Here is a 22317-nt window from a genome sequence, read left to right as displayed (position 1 = left end):
TTCAATCTTGTGATCTTAATTTATAAAATATACATTTAATCAAAAGAAAAATGATAAAGAATTTCGATAGCGAGTTCTTAGATTGAAAACATAAGAAATTTATTTTCTATCCACTACCAAGCTATATTGTTGTAGTTGTTCTGTGACTTTCAGCATTTAGATGTCTTGATCCCATCTTGAAAATGCATTAGAGTGACAAACAGCTGAGAGAGAATCATATTAAATAAGGTGTCAGTTTGTGTGATAGTAAGGATTGCCTTGAAGTTATGGAGTCTTTACTACTTTTATGTTATATATATATTATGTGTGCATATAGTAACTTGAAAGAGTGTTCCACACGCGGTTGAAAATTTGTAAGTGATAATTAATAAACACATTATATATTATTAAGAGAAATTTTCTTAAACAATCATGATGAAGCTAATAGAAGTTGGTGGTACGAAGACAGAGGGATTAAAATTTTATAACATAAATATGACAAAGCATGCAAAATATCGTGGTTTGCAACTATAGCTTGCTGCTTATTAGTAGAGTTGAAGCAAATTATTTGCATGTCCACAAAATAATAATAGATGAAGTGTTTATAGATCATTCATATAATTAATTTTTTGGAACAATTTTGATAATGCTTTATGGGATCCAAATTAATGCTATACTTACTTAGAAGAGATAATGACAAGCTTCTTAATACAATCAACTCCTAAATAAGTAAACAGTTAAAATGAATAATAGTAAACTAGTACCTTGAAAGACTATATGTTTCTCTTAATTCATTCCCTTACATTGTGAAAATAATTAGTTTTCTTCTTGTTTCTCGAAGGTCATTTGCCTCTAGTATCCCTTTCAATAATTTTTCTTTCTATTTCATAACTAGCCTGTCTCTCTGTTCACGTATTTCGTAAGACTTGTATCTTTAGATTTAAAGTTGTTCGAATGGCTCTCTTGCTATTTATATGGCCACACAGAATCGTTCCCCATTCCAGCGTGAGGTGGTTGAGATTGTCATTTGAAGACCGAATTTCGATTGAACGTATCTAAATAAAATACATTATATGCATTCAAACACTTCTAATAACTTTTAAGGTAATTTAGAGGCTACTTTAGTAAGGGGGCATTCACTTATGAATTAAACTATTTAGTTCTTATACTTGGTATAACCTATTATACTATATGATTGTAAATTGATATAGTGTGTAATAATTATACTTGATGTGACATAAATTTAAAATTAAAATGAAGGAGAATAGTGAAATTGCATGAGAATTGGTGAGATTTTATACCAAAAGACGAAAATATTTTTTAGTGGACGGAAAGAATTACGAATTCATAAATAATATTAAGATTAATCTTTACTTGTGTAATCTTTTATAAGAAAAGTGCAGACTATATAAATCATATACTCACGCTCGGATTAATAGAATTTTTTTTTCCACAGTTAAAAATCCATACATAGCTACTAACACTTGCATCTACGTTAATAGAAAAGATCCCCACAGCACAAGATCTCTGTATAACCTCACTAAGTAAATGTAATGCAAACTTATATAAGTAGTGCAGACTTATTCAATGCAATTTTGACATATTTTTTTGTGTTACAAATATATTTTCTTTTATATATATGCAGAAATATTTCCTTGTATATTTGTACGGGCATATTTCCCTACATATAAGTGTGGATATATTTCTTTGTATATCTTCACTACATGCTTATGCTTGTATTCATCATTTCTACAAAAAGATTCTCGCACCACAAAATCCTTGCATACCCTCACCAAGTATAATGATGTTATAATTATTTTTAGTTAGTTTTTGTGTTAAAAAAATAGTTTACAATGATTAATAACGACCAGCTTTTGTAAAGCGTAAATATAATATGAACTTAATACACATTGCAGACTTATTATATGTAGTGCGAAACAAATTTCCCACATTGCTGATATATTTTTCATATATATCTGTGCGAATATATATTTTTACATATCTTTTTAACCTTGCATATGATATTCAATATGAATCATGATTTCTAAGTTGCTAGAGGTCAACATTACAACTTTCTATAGCCTTAGAAAGCTTATTTGGAGAAGCAGGAAATGAGTGATGCTTAAACTTTATTTACAAAGAAGCTGTGTGAAGGGATTTGGGAGGAGGAGAGAGCTTAGTGGGAGAGAGGTTACTCGTTTCATGATAATAATGATTTTAGAAAAAAAAAAAGGAGAGATGAGAGTATAATAGCGAAATGATAATTAATTTGAGTGTTATAAAGTGAAAGAGATAATAAATTATTATCGAGATAAGCCATTATTGAATTACTATACTAGTATAAAGAGACTTATTCTTCAAGTAAAGCGAGTCTAAGAGTCTAAGTACCCTTCAAACTTTTCTAGAGTTAAGTGATTAACATACCATCATAAAATAGAGGAAATAAAATGGAAGGTTGTACTAGGAATTCTAAGAAGAAGATTTTAAATTATCACTTTTATGGGCCAAAAAAATGAGAATTTTTAATAGAAACATTAAATGAGATGGATTTTTAAGGCAAAAACTATTTTAATACAAATGTATGTATTTTAACATAAAAATAATAAATTAAAATAAAGCTATTTTAATGTATATTTATCTTATTTACATAGATAAAGTAGTAAGTGAGTGATATTATGTTATAATTGGATAAATTAAACATAAACCGGAGAGAGCTTACTAAGGATAAGGTAGAGAAATATATTAGACTGAGATATATGACGGATAAATATAAATCAATATATATATATAATCATTTTATTTTCTAAAATAAAGCGCTTCCGTATAATATTCGTATCGATACCTATGGTCCTCAACAACTCAACAAACAAATCATTTGCAGATGCATTATCCAATGTTATGGAAAATAACTTTTTCTCTATACCCTTGTTGTATAAATCTTATCAGACAAAGCTATTCCAGTGTGTGGGGTTGGCATTGCACAAAAATTTATAATTTTTTTTTGCAATACCCAATTTTCATCAACAAAGTGTGCCATGAGACATAGATAACCATCAGTGGTTATGGAGGTCCACAAGTCAGATGTTAAACTGATTCTTCCAGGAATAGAATGTAACCAATCTTTGAGTTTATTCTTCTCCCTTATGTACATTTTCAAAATATCTGCTTTAGCTGTATTTCTACTAATATGTTTGACCTCATCACATAAGTAACTGTGCAATATTCTAACTCCTTCATAATCAACAAATTGAAAAGGCAATTCATGCTTAATTGGCCTATAATCAACATATTTCTCCTGATCAAACTTAGAAACATGTAAAGACATTGATCCTTCTGATTTGGCAAGAAATAATTGGCCTATATCTTTAGTTTTCAACTTTGGGCATACAAGTATATGGCGTTTCATATTTTCAGTCCCATACTTACTATCTAATATGTATATAACACCACACAATTTACATGTGGCTCTCTTTAACCCATCTTCTCCTTTTGGTAGCTCCGTAAACACTTCCCAAACACTGGAGGTTTGTTTTCTTTTTCTTTTATTACTAGAATTCTCTCCACCAACTATGGGAGGAGGAACCTCCTCAGAAATATTTTCTCCATCTTTAGGAAATATCTCCATACTATCATCACCCATAACTAAAATGAAAGCAAGAAAAATAATATCATAACATGGAACCAAAGTTATGAAACTAAATTAAATTGAACTAAAATCAAGTAAGATGAACTTGACTAAATATATCAAACAAGAAATTAAAAAAATAGATCTTTCTGAACTTGGCTAAATGGTGTGCTAAATCTGAATGGTGTGCTAAATCGCTAATTAATTGAAATTCTGAAATAGATCTTTCTGATGCATTTGCTACTATGCAAATTTTTTATTATAACACTGGAATCCTTCCTTCTCTCTGAAAAAAAATCATGACTATTGATCTATTTAAATAATATGTTAATTGAGCCGCAATTCAAAGCAGGATACGGTCTTGATGTAAAGGGCTATTAAAACAAGTGAGATCTCTCATATATTTATGGAGAAATGGCTAAAAATACAATAAGTATATGCATGATTCAACAATCAGCAATTGTACGCTCACTTTTGGCCACTCATAGTGCAGAAAAGGCCAGAGGAGAAAAGAATGTAATTGAATAAACAAATACAAATGTACACCAAAGCCAGAAAAGATCTTAATTCATGGACAAATATCAGACCTATACTTCTATCAGAGTATTGATCACAAAAGACTTTTTTCCTCAGTATCTCTGAAAATTGAGACTATTGTAATAGTGATATGAAAAGAATACATTGAATAAATAAAATCTTTGCCTATAGACTTTTCTCAAATTTTAAAAAAAATATAACAAAATGCATAAAGAAACAACATTGGGTAAATAGAGCATCTCCTGGAAGAAATATCAAGGAGTTGAAAATGGAGCTTCTAATCCTTCAGTCATTGTGATTCAAGCAAGATGATAAAATTTGCCACTGGCTTCATGCTAGCTAACAGCTAAATGGGAAATAACCAACATAAATAAAAGAGATCGTTTGCCTTTCCGAATCAAATAAGCGAAACTCATCATGTACCCAATAGAGAATAGGCAAAAGAGACATGACAGCAATAGTAACTTATCATCAACAAATAAAGGCCATCTATTGCAAGAGAAAAATATAAGCACATGGACATACTAAAACAATAGTAACAAGGTTCACATCAAGATAGAACTCTAGTGTTCACATTTTCTCATGCTTGAATAATGAGTTGACCTTCTTTAGGTTAGTCATTTTGGTCGCTTCGGCTAAATGGCACAGATCTTACAGAGGTAAGAGTCCACTGATGTCTTAGTTGTGAGAACTTCCTGCCAAACATGATCTGAAATATTTCATACAAGCAATGTGTAATTTCAGATGGTTGTCTTCCGGTTGACTATCGGTTATAAAAATATGTCAATTCTTTTTGAGTCATTTCATCTTTGAGTTGTACTCTAGCCAACCTATATTGCTAAAAAAAAGGTTCGGAGGCAGATGAGGAGATATTACATTTTCAAATTAACTGTACAACCAAAAATACCTTCGACAACAACAAAATATAACAACACAAAAATGTCGAACAACACCTTTCTTCCTTCAGATTATTTGGAAGAAAAATGAACCCCATATATTTCGAGAAAAAACAAAATAAGAAAAAAAAACAAGTAGAAGAAGAGGAGGAACAGAGAGGAGACGAGATCGAACCTTGTCTCCTCTCGGGTGTCCGGCGGTGCGAGGGTCTCGGGTGTCCGGCGGCGCGACGCAAGGAGCTTGGGTGTAGATGGGAAGGGGGCGACGGCGGGCTGGTGTGGGGATTGAGGAGTTGGGACTTTGGCCAAAGTATTTGGGTGACTTGAGTTTTAGGGTAGGAGGGTATTTGGGTAAAATTAGAAATTTAGAATATATATGTGTGTGGTGGGTTCGCGGGTTCGCGGGTCGACCCGACCCGCCCGACCCGTTTACTTAAACAGGTTAAACGGGTCAAGCAGGTCAGAGGCATAAACCCGAACACGACCCGATTAATAATCGGGTTAGGCGGGTTGACCCGTTTATGACCCGAACCCGATTAATCTAAACCCAAACCCGATTAACAGTCGGGTTATCGTGTCGGGTTATCGGGTCAGGTCAAGTTTTGCCACCCCTACCTATGGACCTTATGGTTGTGCTCGGTTCACCGATCGGGTAACATTTGCGGATCGGGTGTGATTATGGCGGGTCGGATTTAACTAATAAAATGAAAGAAACGCCCCCTCCCCCCACTCAATCAAAACCAAATCCCTGATCCCCAATCGTTTTCTTCTTCTCTTCGACTCTCTCTCTCTCTCTCGCGCTCCCGTGACGACTCCCGATCACCGGCGGACGGCGACTGCGGCGGCGGCGACAGTGAGTGATCTCTATCGCCCCTCTCTCTCTCTCTCTCTCTCTGTATATATATATATCGCCACCACCAGTCACCGGCCAGCTCCACCGCACACGGCTACTTTTCTCCCCCTCGTCCACCGCCACATCCGCCCCCGCGGTTCTATGCTGATCTTGATTATGTTTGCGCTTTGTTCTATTAAGTTTAGAACTTTTTTGGTCTTAATGATGTCTTTAATTCTTGATTCTACAAGCAGTTTCATGCGTTACACCAATATCTATTGTTGAAGAATAATTTACCCCGATCATACTATTTTAGGACCCTAAAAGGCTGCATGTCGGGTAGTTTCATGCACTGCCAATGGGGAAGCGAATTCCCTGATTGTTGCATACTTGTATGTACCGGCATTGCAATTTTCTAATTAAACCTGGTATTTAGACAGACCATTCTATTATTATTATTATTTTTTTAAAGAATTTCTTTTTGCTACCGTTGGTTATGCAAAGTCCCAAGTTAAAACAAGAGCGTTGATCAGCAGATCAGGTTAAGGATCATGTGGGGAAATTCGTGGAACAGCTTAGAATATTGATTTAGATTTTAGACTACTCATGCCTGCAAGAAGTATAGTAGTTTGTCTCACTGTTCTTCTGAATCTTTGATGAAAGTATATATAAATTACAAATGCTTGATAGAATATGCAAGGACAATGATTTGGGCATTTAATTTTTATTGTCTGATGTTTTGGCATAATTCATAAATAAATGGTTGTACTCCATATCCTATTGACTTCTATCTGTGCTTTTTATTTAAGGGATAGCATGTTGTTTTGCCATTACATTTGCTCTTGCATTTCCAGGTTCTCAAGATGGACCCCGTTGAAGGCAGCTCAAGTTTATCTAGAAAACTGACCATTCCTTCAGCTTCTGTAATTAAACAGTTGGCTTTGGCTGTTGAGTGAGTTCTTGTATCTGTTGAATTATTCTTTGCTTTTTTGTGATATTTAGCATAATCTGCATAGATCTTGCTAGGAAACTGAGTCAAATAAAATGCTGTCATGTTTTTTCTGACTACTTCCCACTTTGGTTTTGTTCATCCTCTTCCACATAAGGAACTTGTATTTGAATGAAATCACTCCTTGGTACTGGTGCATTGTGTGATTTCTGTTGGACATCCATAAAACATTGTAATTGATTTTTGGGTTTGTGTATGCAAACCCTTCTGAAATCCTCTAGTTACGGTTATAACGCTGTAAAGTTGATGTTTCTATGTACACCCCTCAAAATACTTGGTTTTGTATGAATGCCTCTTAAAATCTAATTTTTTTTAGGCAATAGATATCCCTCAAGTTAGACAGGTATACACTCACATAAGGAATTGTTAGGGTACAAATGCAAAAAACATGACTTTTGCGTCACTTATTCTTTATGAGTGGTATGAGTAGATAAAAGCATAGCTTCATTAGTTTATTAAGAAGAATGCTAAACATGAAAATCTGAAGCAATGTAAAGTTGTTTTAGTGAATAGTGATACATTCATAGAATAATCCTGTATGGATATATAATAAACAATTATCTCAACAGTGAGTTGAAAAGTGTTTAGAGAGTTCTGTCTTAGAACTGCTTCATTTAATCTTTAGGGAAATAAAGGAGAATTAAAATTTTATATATTTTTCTTCAGTAGAAAAGGGACGATTGCTTGATATTTTAGACTAACAATTGAAATACAAGATGAAGATCAATAAAGTTAGCAATAAGATGATCAACACTTGATTATTTCAGAATGGTGTTTTTTTTTCTTCAGATTAAAGATGTCCAAAATCAACAAATAGAGAGAGAGAGAGAGAGAGAGAGAGAGAGAGAGAGAGAGAGAGAGAGAGAGAGAGAGAGAGATAAACTGAATAAATAATCATATATATATATATATATCTCACAATTCTTGTTGTTGGGATAACAAGATTAGGGATGATGACGGAATGTCTCCAAAACTTGTTTGTGATTATTAATTGTTTTAGAGTAAATGTAGATGAAGAACCATTAGGCTTTAATATTTGAGGTATACAAATTCTAGTAGGACTTGAACGATAAGGATTTTTTATGATTATGGTGCTTCATAAAACCTGTAATTTGTCCAACATTATGATTGTAACACTTGTCAACTTTTCCATTCCTTTTTCACACAAAGTTACACTGATTTTCCTGCAATGTTCTTTCTTTCTTTCTTTGAGCTATCAAAATTCAATGTCTCCGTAAATTCTCTTTTCTTTCAACGTTTCACTTTGTGGTATTTGTCAACTTGGTAAGGTTTTCTCACGTACCTGTAGGACTGGAAAAAATTTCGGTTCAATGAATGATCTTCTGCAATTTGGTGATTCCCCACCAATGAAAGAAAAGACAGGCTTGAGCTTGTCTGCTGTAAAATCACTTGTTCTTCGTGAAAAGGAAGATAAATTATTCTCCAAATTATCTGTAGATGATAAAGTCCATTCTTTCATATGCTCTCTGTTTGAATCAGGTATGTTCCTGACTGTTTTGTTATTTGATCTTCAGTCTCTTACATCCTAAATATGTGTTGATGCATATTTCTCTGTCCTCATAAACTTTTGGATATATTTGCAGAGGAATACACTCCCCAAAGAAAAAATATATGTAGCTCAGGAGTACATTCTAGGTCCTCTCTGTTAAAGGATTTCCATGGTGCACCACCAGAAAGCTTTGTTTATCAAATCTCCAATGCTATTGGTGGCCTTAATTCTCTACATAAGGCAGCATCCTTTTGGCGCTGTATTATTCTCGAAGTAAGTAGAGTCTTTCATGTATTCTTTCTCAAAATAAATAGACTTGCATATATCCCTTCGGCTGATGACTTACTATTATTTTGTGATTCTGTTTACTTTTGAGTGTGATTCCTTTAGAGAGTATGTGCTTAAGAGATTTAGGGAAGATTGATTTCTAAGGAGGGACCAATGTGATGGTGTATAATGAGAAGATTGACCTTTGCATGGAAAATATTGTCGCGATGGACACAAGAATTAAGCTGGGAAGCAGGTCTTCAATACAGACAACCAATATTGGCTTTGATTGTTCCATTGATTAATTCTAAAGGAATATTTGGCCACATCTGATTATTTGGTATTTTGGAAATTGAGAAATAAGGTTTTGTATCGAAATACTGTTCTGGGTACTGTGTCATGCTGACAGTAATGAGGCACTGAAAGTACTGTTCACTGTCCTGTTTATGTGAATATTAACCACAAACTTTTCCATTATTCTAAAAGCATGGATTGGCATGCCAGTGGTATGGGACATGTCGATCTTGGCTTGGCAAGGTTCATATAGCTGGCATGTCATGTTGAGTAGGTGTATTATTGTGTCATTGACATATTGAATAGTCTTGATATGCTGAAAAAATAATCTTTAAATCCTTTTAGGGCCTTAAAATAAGTTTTAGGCAGGGGTGAAAACGGGTCAGATTAAATCTGACTTGAACTAATTCCGTATTTGAATCAGCCCAGATATTGATATGAAAACTCTATTCACCCCGAATTCCATGATCAAGATACATAAAGAGTTTTGAGAAAATTTCTGGATCAGGGTACGGATATAGTTATATATTTGGTCAGATTCATATTAGAATATCAAATATCTATTTACCCACATCAAAATAATTAACTCAGTAACTCTACAAACTGATTTGACCACTAACCTTATCTGCTACCTACTCTATTTCACAATTTGACAATACCTACATCAATTGCCTCCATTTTTCTCCGTCTTCACTGTCCCTCTCGTGATATCTATTTTTCAAGATTAACATTCTTAGTTAATTTAGAGGAAATCTGAGGTTATATACTATTTAGGGTTTTATTTGGTCACTTTTGGCTCATGGGACTGTTTACACATTCTTGAGAAGAAGTGTTAGTTTGCTTACCTATCTTGATTTCATCTGCCTAACTTATGTCAATTTTTCTTGTTTTATCTTCGTGATACTGTGATTTTTTTCCATATTGCATTAACGTTCTTGTTCTTGATAATTTTCTATGAATTAAGAGGATAATTTGACATTATTTAGTTTTACGGGTCCTCTACCTCATGAGGCATTGGTCGTTTACTAGGGGTAATAAACAGGTTGGGTTAGCGAGGTTCGGGCTTGGGTTGGGTTTGGGTAATTTTAACATGAATACGGCTCATTTATTATATAGGGTGAAATTTCTAAACACAGACACGGCTCATGAATATATGTGCCATCTGATAAGCCACTTATGACCTATGTCTTAGGGATTATTTCAATCTACTAGATTTGACTTAAACCAAGGTTTTGAAACTCAATGCTTGGATTGGGATTAGCCACTAGAAAAAATGATATATATCGACAATATTCAAAAAATCAGGATCGGAATCTGGATCAGTCTTTTGAAAAAATGATACGTATTGGCCGGATCACCCGTATCGGTTGCTTGGATCATATTAGACTTTTTTAATTATGTAAATTCTAAATATTATCTAAAAATACAGAAAAATTTCTAAAAATTTAGAAAAAATGACAAAAAGTAAAAAAATAAAGAAAGAAAACTATGGTGCAGTGAAAACTGAAAAGAAGAAGAGATTAGAGAGAAAATGAGGAGAAGAAAACCAAACAAAAAAAAGAAAAATTATAGTGCAGTGAAGAAGAAAAGAGAAGAAGAAGAAAGAGATTGAGAATGAAAGAAAAAAAAACTGAAAGAAATAAAGAAACACAATTAAAAATTATATACCAGAGTTTGCCGGAGTTAGATTTATGTCGCCAAAGTTTGCCGGAGCTAGATCTCTATGTAAGAAAATCAATGACTATATAATAAGGAAAGAAAAAAAGAAAGAGAGAGAGAGAGAGAGAGAGAGAGAGAGAGAGAGAGAGTTTGGATAGGGCCTGAATCGGCCGCTCCTGTGAACCATGCATACCGGCAGTATCTGTTGTATTAGCTATCAATATCGATTATACTTTTTTAATTATGTAAAATTCTAAATGTTATTTAAAAATATAAGAAAATTTCTAAAATATTTAGAAAAAAGAACATAAAAATAAGAAAATAAAAATCACTCATATTGAAGTGTAAGAACTAAAGACAAAATGAGGAAGAGAGCACCTTGATCAATATTTGCTGATATCAGACCTAAATTAGTCACTAGTCAGGATTGGGATTGATTCTGGCCGACCCGACTCGAGATTGATTACCAATTCAGATTGGTCGATTTTGGGAACTATGACTTAAACCTCCAAACATGATAAGAATCTTTTTAAATTTGCTCAAGGAAAGCTCCAAATTCAATCCCGATAGACCACTCACCAACCCTTACCTTAGGCCAGGTAAAGAGGGCCCATCATGAGGAAGAGAGCACCTTGATCAATATGATGCGACCTAGAAGGATTCACCAAATTCTTACACTTTCCAATGCATTAGGAAAGGACACCTTGGGTACCACACTATTGTAATCTAACGGATCACCTCCACTAGCATGAACAAGTACACTAACCGAGTTAGAGGTGGACCGATCAGCATCATGTCCCTTCTCATGTCGAGCTTTGCATCTACCACATGAAATGTCGGATGAGGATTCCTTACCTGATTGTCAAGGTTGGCCTATGCCCTGCTCCTCGATAGGAGTAGCTGCCGGATAGGAGTCCCTGACACAGAGTTACCACTAGTCAGCCCTGGTGTTGGCCCGACTCAAGGCTTGCCATGCCAAGCTAGAGCAGCTGCTTGTCTGACGCCGTGAGAGCCACTACGATCGGAGCGCCATAGGACTATTAGCCAAGGCCCAAAGAGAAAGGGGTCCTCTTTTTCAGCTTGACCAATAGAACTAACAACCGGCTCAACAATGCTGGTAGATCCCACTGTAGGAGTAGCTTGAACTTCCAGTTGGGGGGCAGAGCCAGGCAATGACAAGGCCTTCACAACAACCATGACCTAGGGGGATTGAGAAGTAACCATCTGAGGCCGAGCTTTACTTCAATAAGGTGATGTCCATCCATTCCACACTTATAGAAAACCACGGGGATTTATTCATACACAACCTTTTGAAAATAATTCTTCTCGTTCTCCAGGTGGGTTCCTTTCTTCAAGGGTTTGGATAGGTTAATTTCAACATAGACACGAACAGACCTGATAAAGTATTTTATACATGAACAGACTTAATAGCCTCTAAGCTTATACATTGTAGTGTTATCAATACAAAAGAACATCTGATATAGTATTTTAGAGAACAGATAAATAAAAATAGTTGTGACAACTGAGGGGAAAGAAGATGCATAATAGCAGAAAGGATTTTATTCTTTGAAACTGTTGCATGCAAGAAATTGTACCAAAATCTATTATAATTGATCAAGATTAAAAGCCTGCGTGATAATAGAATTTTAGGTAATTAGCAAGTGAGGAAGCACCTTTATCTAGGTATAGTAGTTTATAGTAGACTGACTTCCAATGAGCCTATTGAAAAAGGTAAGAGCCAAGTTAGACTTCACACAAACATCAAAAGAGTCCATTATTTTTCTCTCTTCCTTTAACATGTGGCGTCCACACCCTTAGCTGTTCTCATTTTCTGTCAGTGTATGGTTGATAGGATAAGAAGAGGGAAATGGCGAGTCATCTAGAAGAACCAAGCTAATGATTTAGTGTCGACTAAATTCTCAATTTTAGGCGGATCTGTCAAATATTTACGTTGTGAAGATTTCTACAAATTTATTAGACTCTCCAATCTAGTAAAACTTTGAATTTTCACTTCCTAATAACAACCACCAACCTAACAGAAATGTGGTCCTTAGCTCAAGGTCATTTAGATAAAATATACTGTCATGTTTACCCTTGCGAGATTAGTGATAGGACCCATGATAATCACTAGTAACCAACTTTTAGACACAGAACATGGAGTTTGGTATTTCTTCCACACTTTTCATGCAGTCACTGAATGACTTCTTTATACCTACAGTTAAGAAAACTATGGTGTAAAGGACAACCGATACCTCGAATGCCACTGGATGCGGATCCTGACTTGAATTCCTGTCTCCTGCATCAGCAGTTGCAAGTAATAAATTGCTGCATTGCTAGGAAAAAGCGAAGAGCTATCGCTAAGGAGGAACTCGATTCCGTCCTGAAACAAAAAAGTCTTGACAATTCACATTCAGGTGATTCTCCACAGAAATGTTCGTTGCACAACAAGTTCTACGCTAAAAATAGTGTTGGAGATTATGTTATTCGACTTGGTGCTGATTGTCCATCTCAAAACTTGACAATGTTAGAAACTGGTGAGCCCATATACTCCCCGGTTTTGCAGGTATGCATATTACCTTCTTTTGCCAAATATTCCTTGGGTCTTGGAGGGCGTGGTTTCATAATACTAATTGGTGTTCTGAGCAATTAGCCATTATTTATATGCAGGAAGGCCCAGTCCTGACAGAAGAACTTATCAAAGAAACAGAAGAATTTGTGCTGAGGACTGGAAGGTCTGTATGGTGTATATCTGCAATGTTACATTAACTGATTGAAGTGCTCTTTGATATTTTCTCTAGAACTAGAATTTATGTATGTTGAAGCTTTCTCATGTAACAGGAAGTATGTTTGTTCTGTTATATTTACCCCAGATATGGTTCTCCCAAGTTCTTGCAAGTTGACTTTAGGTTCACAATTAGGATTATTTTAACTGAATGCTTAAATTAACACATGCTTAAGTTTGTCACTAATACTGAAAAAGTGAAAAGGACAAAATAACTGGTAAATTTTTATGGCATTTTTAATTTTAAGATCTGAGGCGATTGATTACAGATTCCTCCTTAAGAATGTTGAACTGGTTTATATGTTTTTCTTCTTTTTATCACTTATTTTTATGCTCTAACTTATATAGTTGAAACAGTGGGTTTGGAAAGGCAAGAGTGCACCCAGTAAAGTAAGCAGAAGAAAATCCATTTTTTCGATGAAAATAGTGACTTCCAGTAAAGACAGGATGCACTTGATGAGGTGGTTAACCTAGGACTCTCAAAATAACCAAGCTGTTTGAACTGAGCTTGAGCTTGGCTCAATTTAGGATTGAATGTAAATGAGCTGAGCTTGATCATAGTTTTTAAGTTCAAAAGTAATTCCACTCAAAGCTTGAGCAAAGTTTGGGTTGATCAAGCTTGGTTCAGTAAGGCTCAAAATACATAAAATATGATAAATATGCATGGATGAAAAGATGTAAGACACCATAAAACGGAATTAGTTATATCAGCAAAGATTAATCTAAATCAAATTGGGTTCAAATACAAGCTCGATAAACTTAGGCCTAACTTAAATGAGTTAAAGTCAAGCTTGAATTTACTCGATTAAACCCAGGTCAAGCTTGTAACATATTGAATTCTAATGTTGTGAAAACTGCCGGCAGTGTGTGGGTTATCATGTGACTACATAGCGCATATGCAATATGCAGGTGCATGTGGTCTAGAAAAATATTAAAAATAACTTATATATAATTATTCTGGCTAGTGTATTGAATATTTTAGCATAACAAGCTAATAAATAGTAAAGTTACGAAGAATAATCTTCATAATATCCTATCCACGAATGATGCTAATCAATAAATATTTTCAAATATGGTAAGTTGTACCAACAAAATTAATCAATAAAACATTATTATGAAACCTTAATTACTACTCAACATTACAACATATCGCTTTTGTATGCATATGAGGGCACATATATATTTGGTTGGCAGTCAATGTGTAGCCGCAGATATGTATGTGGTCCATATGTGGCCGCATGTGTGGAGTGCCGCATATACAGATGTGATCCATATGTGGCTGCATATGCCGACTGTCGCATATATGTATGTGGTTCATATGTGGCCTATATGGGGTCAGACTCGGACCATATATGGGACCGCATTATGCATATGTGAGATGGTTGAGACTCTGCTCTCGCTTATGAAGCTGCATAGGCAGTCTCTGCAACTGCCTTTTGAAATAATAAGAATTCATCTGAATTATTGGCTCAAGATACTCATTAAAGTTCGAGGTCAACTAGGCTCAAATTTGAGCTCATATTGAAACTAAACAACCCAAGATTGAACATCAATCTTAGGCTCGAAATTAATTTCAAGCCATGGTTGACTAAATCTAGGCTTCATCAAGCTCGGCTGGTTTACACCCTTCGTTAAACTCTTCCAGCAAGAATTTTATACATAGGTAGTCCAATAAAAGGTTGAACTCCTCTAGTGGACACAGTCACTCTTAGTTTATTGAGTCAAGGGACCTAAGGATATGAGTTTCTACTTGTCTTACAGATGCTGAATTTTTTGTATAAGGATCTTCATTGAGTGTAGTTATTTACTTTTGAAGAAGTAAAATATTGGACAAGTGGACAGAATGATATTGCATAATTTTCTCATCATGTACTAGCCAGTGAACAATCTGCCCTGGTTAGTTAATGAATAATAACCCTCCGGGGTGTCAATACTTAATATTTCATCCTCTATCTCTTGGACTTTTAACTTTCTGATATTTTAGCCAATTATATATATTTTTTCTGCATTCTAGAATTTGAACTTAAATCCCTCGAATATAGAATTGCTGCTCTTATCTTTTCCTCTTATTATGTCTGGTTGTCCTGTGGACATACTTATAGCATGAATTATGAAATACTTGTGAGAGTGCCCTTATTCAGTAAATTACATACTCTTTAATTGACAGTTATCTGTATGCTTATACACATGGTTGTGTATTGTATATACGGGTAGTTGACTTATGAGAGAAAACATGTGGGTTATTTTGAATGGATATCTCTATATACTTAATGGCATTGTCGGTCTAGTGTTATGTTCTTTTCTGCATTCCAGGTACCTGGGCTTCCGACTCACTATTGCATAACCAGCTAGTCTATTGAATATGCAATATAATTTTTATATAATTAATTTAGTTAGTGAGTGTGTGAGACTTTATTGTTTCTAGCACCTTTCAACATGTCTTTTCAATTGATTGATTAAATTTATACTTCCACAGCTGAAATGAAAGACAATGATATTGACAGCATTCATAATTCACAGCACATGCTTGACTCTACATATGAAGTCCCACTTGTCACAATTGGCTTCTTAGCTGCTTGTTTGAGAAAGCCACATTGATCTGCATGTTTCATAATAGAATTAGATTGCGAAAAAGTTTGTAAAACATGAGAATGATCGAAATATGTACCTCTTGCTCTTATTTACTTGCACTGGTTGGATTTTGACCTAAGAATTATGTTGGTATCTATGAGCTTTATAGCATTAGACTAGTATTACGTGTGGAACATGTTTACTTCGAAAGCATATTTATTCATCTAACGGATTATTATTGAAGAGGAACTTGCACATTTCTAGATTAATAAAACTATGAGCTTCATTGATAAGATAAGGCAAGTTAAGAGTTGTTCATGAAATATAATTGTAACATAGCAGGGTTGTCAAATAATAAAATGATAGTTGGGTTCAACATTCATTGTGCTAAATTTACTCTTCCTGGAACTAGAGCAATTAGTTTTGATGGCTCTTCATATTTCTAATTCTCAGTGTTGGTGCTGGGTGCTCTCAACTTCTATCTGACATGCAAGCTTTCAAGGCAAGGTCGAATCTACACCAATAATAAAATAGATGTCCATCTCTTTTTGAATGTCTTAATTTGTATGGATTGTTGAGTTATGCATTTTAGTGAACATGTATTTATCCGTCAGGCTGCAAATCCTGGATGTGTCCTTGAAGATTTTATTAGATGGCACTCCCCACCAGACTGGACTGAAGATGGTCTAGCTGACAATTCTTTTGATGGAGATGGCTCATCTAAACATGGTCGACTAAGTGAGAGAATGCGAAAAAAGGGTGAGGAAGCATGTTCACTCGAAAATGATTTTATAATTTGTTAATATTCAGATTGTCCTCTTTCATAAATGTGCAATTATCTTATCTATATAATGTATCTTATCAAGGTTACAATTTCTATTTGATCTTATGAACTTCCCGCAATTAACTTCATTATCATGTGACAATTACTATTTCTGTTTTTCTAGATTTTCTAAGCAATAAACTACTCGTCTAGTCTTCTCTCTCTCTCTCTCTCACATACACACACAGGCATACAAACTTCCAACCAAAAACACTACCAAAACTGTCAAGAACTAATCTAATATATGATATCATGAATAAAAAAAATTGAATTCAGATCAAGTACATTGATGCCTCAATAGTTCTCATAAAAAGGGCGCCACAGCTCCCGCAAGTGTTGGGTCTTAGAAGCAAGGATGTACACAGCCTTACCATTATTTCTGAAGAGGCTGTTTCCAAGATTGAACCTATGATTTTGTGAATGCTAGGGGCAAGCTTTACTGTCACTAAGTGGCACCCTCAAAGTCCATATACAATTCAAACTTCTTCCATAAGTACTTTTTAATATTTATGCAGAACTTTTCCATTCTAATGGCATCCAGATTGACTATTTTAGTGCTCTCGAATCTACTTAGCTGATTGACCTCAGTTTATTCCAGGAAAGAACATAGGATGGATTTAGGTTCTTGAAATGGTTTTATAAGTTTAAGAACTTTTTTAATGTCTGTTGCTGCCATGTTTTTTATTGAAACTTGCTTCGTAAGAGTTTGAAGTTGTTCTTCCATGAAAACAAAACTTTGCTGGAAGATTTTTGAATTTACACTGTGACAGTTTAGATATGAAATCTCAAGAAAGGCATCATCAGCTTTATTGTGCATCAAGAATGATAGCATTGCTTGGATGTTTGATTTTCTGTTACTAACATCTTTTCAGCATTTTCCTCTAATATATATTTAAGACTAATATGTTTCTCATTTCTGCTAGACTTTGATCAGTGTAGTTCAAATAATGGAGGTTGATCCTTTGTTGCATGAGCCAGAAGCACAACTCAAAATCTATAAATTATATAGCTCTCAAACATCTAGCTTGAGAGATGATATAACAAATCCAATTCTTTCTTTCATCGTTCAAAATATTTTGCACACATTTTTTGGAGAGTGATGTTAGGTTGGTATCAAGTCATATTAGTTTGCTGGTTTGCCTAGAGTATTCTACTCTAGTTGTTCTATATCAATACCACTATGAAGGGCAACAATAGCATCTTCCTTATAAAAGTTATTCTGGTTACTAGGTAACTTGTGGCGTGAATTATGGGAAACTGCCAAAGCATTGCCTGCTGTTGAACAAACTCCACTTTTTGATGAGGATTTATCAGTGTAAGCAGACATCTAATTAGCTGAGGAATTCTTCTTTGAAATGTTATAAGACATCATTTCACTTATTTGATGTTGCAGCGAAAGCATCTTTACAACCTTGGAGGACATCCAACCATCAAAGCTATTTGAGCAGCTATTAAATACAATGGTCTGTTCTCTATCTTTACTTATGTAAATTCTTTCACCACTTCAAGTGCTTTTTCCTTGAATTCAGCTTGTTATCATTTTCTTTCTGTTTGTGTAATTTTAGCAGTAACAGAAGTAACAAAGGAGGAACTAACTACCAAAGTCCAATTTGTCGAGATCATTTACTTGCATGCCTTTTGAATTTCTGCTAGTATTTTTATTTTTTCTTGTAAGTTGTAATGAGCACCTCCTGTCAACCTTCGTTGCATATGCCTCAAGATGGTAATAGCTCACTTTTAAACCCTTCTGTTAGCGGTGGAAGCCAATTCTTTGCTTTGATTGTGGAAAGCTTCCCCTGCTACAGAGTCCGTATTCGGCTGCTGAAAAGGACAAGAGATTATAAAATGATAAAACTATAAAAGGACACTGAAATTTTGTTGCATTCCCTCTGAGAGGACTAATTTAAGTTGAACAAATTAATGACTTATTACTTTATTAGTATGACTGAAAATTAAGCCCAGGAAAATCTTCTAATTTCTTTTCCATTATTTGGGACATAGCTGCTTCTTTAGAAAAAAAAGGAAAAATGTCACCTGAATGTTTCAAATGGTCTTTTGGGTCTTCTTATACCTTTTCCATCCATTTTGGTCTCTGAGAAGAGCTTCAGAAATGCTCTCTTTACAATTCAAGAGAGCTTTTAGCTCCTCCAACTTACTAGCTTTTCACATGGTAGCTTGACCTGTTCAGAAGACAGCAGGGTACTGTATTCATTGTTTTGTCTAACTTGGTGTCATCAGCTATGTTGGTTTGTAAAGTCAGCTTTTGGGTTGCAGTTCATGTGGATTTGTTCATTAAATCAGGATTTAGATCTAAAACTTTTTCACTTGTTCTCTTCTTCTCCCTCTTTTGTATCATTTTGTTCTTCTGCTGAAATTCATAGCTTATCTTTGGTCTTTCTTCATTGATTGTTTCTTCCTTATATCCGTCCTACATTATTGAAGCAGATTGTTGGACTCATTTCTAAGTGAACATAGTAATGTAACTTAATAAATTTCCTATTATCTCTTTTAGAGAGGCTTATAAATGGTCTTTTGTGTTTATTACAGTTTTACGCCATACTTTTTAGTGCTCCATAATCCAACCCTGCCCTTTTGGATTGAGAGAATAGGAGATATGAGAAGAGAAAGGGGAGAGAGATCTTCTCTTATTTGGATAGATTTTTTATGAGAGAATAGAGGAGGAAGGGAGATAAATGGAAAGAAAAGGGGGTTTATAACAGGCCCTTCTATTTTCCCTCCAAAAGAGGAGAGAAGGAACTCTTCTTTTATCTGGTATATCCAAACAAGAGAAGAGAAAATTATTTTCTCTCTTCCTTTCTCTTCTTTTCTTTTCTCTTCCTTCCTCTCATGTTCTCTCCATTAAAACATAGTAAAAGACACCCTCTTGAGGTCTGCCTAAATCAGAATTACCATGAGCATAGTTTAAGGTAACCATACTTGCCAAATGATCAAAACACACTTAATTTATTAACGTGTGCCGCACCCACACCAAACAACAAAACTGGCCCATAAGGATAGGAGAGTATTTTTGGAATTTAATTTCAAATTGTTTGTAAGAAGTGAATTTTTTTTTTTTTTTTTTGTGACATTTATTTAGCGGATGTTAGGGTAGGTTTAACTCTCGGCGAAAGGCAGGGTCTAAATGATGATATACACAAATGTAGGGTGTTATTATAAATTTCCCTATCTTATAGACTTGTACTGCGAGTACACTTCTACATTTGAAATCCTATTTCATATCTCAAGCTACAACTTGTTCTTCTTAGATTGTAATGCACTCATCTTTGAATCTTGACAATCATCAATGATCACCATGGTCAAATTCAGTTTGCATAAGTTCTCTCTGAGATCATTAATTGGAGATAGGATAAAATTAGTGAGGGACATGCAACAACTATCTTATCTTATATATTAGCAATGCTAAATGCTGAGTGATCGATGTTTCTTATTATACAGAGATGTTGTAAACATAGAATTGGATTACCAGGGGAACTTGGTAAGTTCAAGTGTTCAACTAGTGATTTATTATCTGATGTCCTAGTTAATGGATCCCCAAAGTCATGGATGATTATCTGAGTGGAGTGTTATTTTCCTTCCTTTTTTGGGAGAGGCAGTTCTCTGAGTGGAGTGTTATATGGGAAAAATGCAGTCATTCTGGGTATTGTCTTTTTACTTATTCATTTTGACTTCTAATGGTAATTCTCTTCCATCATAACTAAATCATTCAAGTTAATCTTGTTGAAGTTGCACTGATATGTGATATCGTGGTACTTGTTGGAAAATATCAGCTTTCTGTTGGCTTTCTAGTAGGAGAGAGAATGGTTCCTGCCGATAGCAACTTGTCCAAGTTATTCCATGAGTGCAAAGAATATATCATTTCAATATACCAAGGTGGCTTGTCGAAGGAAAAGTTGGATGATATTTGCAAGGTATTTTATATTTTAGCATTAACTTCTAATGATTCTATGCCAGTACTGATATCTTGCAGCATGGAATGCTCCTTTAGGTGTATGAAACAATAGAGGCAATAATAGTCCATCCAGAAGACGCAATCATGATCACGGAACAGCCAGATGAAACATTGGTAGAAACAAAAGGCCGTTTCAAGAGAATCAACCTGAACTTCATGGGCAAAGACAAACAGCCATTTTGGAAAAGAGCCCCAAAGGATGAGAAGAAATCAGATGAGAAGCATATGCATTTATTTTCTCATCTACTTGATAAGAAGGTATCCATTTTTTCAAAGAAGAATCCAAAACTGGATGGATCATCCTCTTCTGCCGTAACTACCTTGGATGAGAATGAGTGGACGATCGTGTAGAGCGAATTTTGCATATATAATTTTTTCATATCATAGGAAAAAAAAGACATACTTGTAAATAACTTGTAAGTACTTGAATTCATTTGATTGATTCAATGAAAGTAAATGAATGTGTTTAATAAACAAGCTTCACATTGTGGACAAGTTTCTTTTAAGGTTATTCTTGATTATGGTAATAGGTCGAAGACATGTTGACATCAATAAACTTTGGACGTAGCTTTATAAAAACTCATTAGTAAATATGCAATTTTTCTTTATGCTATTTTGCCACCAAGAAAAAAAAGAAAAGAAAAGAAGATAATTATATTTTAACTTTTAACTATCACTTTATATTACTATATCTCTTGAATTATCTAATTATATTACTAAGTCTCCTCCATTAGAAAATTTTTAACTACCTAATTTGATGAATAAAATTACCTTTTTCTCTTCCGCTCTCACGTTAGAAATCGATTCCAAGGAAGTAGAGATGATTAGCATAAAGTTTGGTATTTAGAGAAGTTATAGAAGCTATAACAAAGAAGATGGAAGATATAAAAGAAAGATGGGTGCATTTTTTTGTCTATCTATAAACATATGGTCCTAGCTGAGATGGAGCTTAGGACCTACCAGGTCTGTGGATGATTGATCATCTCTTATTTGCCTTCAATTTTTCTCCAGCCATCTGGGCTGCTATCAATTCCTTGTGATGTTCCTATCCACTCTCAATAGCATTCTTCTATGTTAGCTATAATCTCAGTCAATCTTTGGCACATCTGGAAGTATAGGAATAATATTTGTTCTAAAGGTATTAGAGAGCCTGCCACAGTCATTATATATATCTTGAAACTATTACTCCTAACACCATCACCATCATCACCCCCACTATCCCTTGCCTCACTTGTCGGGACCCCCCTCTCTTGGTCGGGGGTTCCTCGGGTTAAATACTAACGGCTCCTTTTAGGGTTCCAACAAACCTAGAGAAGCATGGTTTAGTTTTTGCTCCGCAATTGGTCATAGAGGCTTTCACCCTTAGAGAAGCATTGTTTTATATTAGTCAAAAGACATCTCTTACTTGTTAACATCTTCAATAGTATCCACTCAACTCCTTGGACAATATTGTATCTCATTGAAAATTATAACTTTTTAAGCTCTTACTATGCTTGTATTAGCTTTAATCATGTCTACTGAGAACTTAATAAGTAAATCGACTAGTTAGCTAACTTAGGTAAG

The 22317-nt window shown here is 34.7% G+C and overlaps 1 protein-coding gene across 4 annotated transcripts; it reads left to right on the top strand.

The window, feature by feature from the left end:
* Positions 1-5775: 5775 nt before the first annotated feature.
* Positions 5776-21231, top strand: LOC140796942 (uncharacterized). 4 transcript variants are annotated; one of them, XM_073150160.1, is made up of 12 exons: positions 5776-5890; positions 6724-6821; positions 8188-8378; positions 8483-8661; positions 12827-13171; positions 13276-13340; positions 16415-16463; positions 16576-16720; positions 18015-18099; positions 18178-18247; positions 20573-20713; positions 20773-21231. In XM_073150160.1, the coding sequence occupies exons 2-12, from the start codon at positions 6733-6735 to the stop codon at positions 20788-20790; spliced, it is 1377 nt and encodes a 458-aa protein (XP_073006261.1). In that variant the 5' UTR covers positions 5776-5890; positions 6724-6732; the 3' UTR covers positions 20791-21231. The 4 variants fall into 4 exon arrangements, with proteins under 4 accessions (XP_073006261.1, XP_073006263.1, XP_073006262.1 ...); XM_073150162.1 differs by having other exon boundaries at positions 20595-20713; positions 20791-20941; XM_073150161.1 differs by having other exon boundaries at positions 20595-20713; positions 20773-20941.
* Positions 21232-22317: the final 1086 nt, after the last annotated feature.

This window comes from Typha latifolia, chromosome 10, assembly GCF_019914945.1.
Source record: "Typha latifolia isolate L0001 chromosome 10, TyphaL0001v2, whole genome shotgun sequence".
NCBI classification, from domain to species: Eukaryota; Viridiplantae; Streptophyta; class Magnoliopsida; order Poales; family Typhaceae; genus Typha; species Typha latifolia.
Note: the sequence above shows the minus strand (reverse complement) of the source record. Positions and strands in the feature narration are given on the sequence as shown.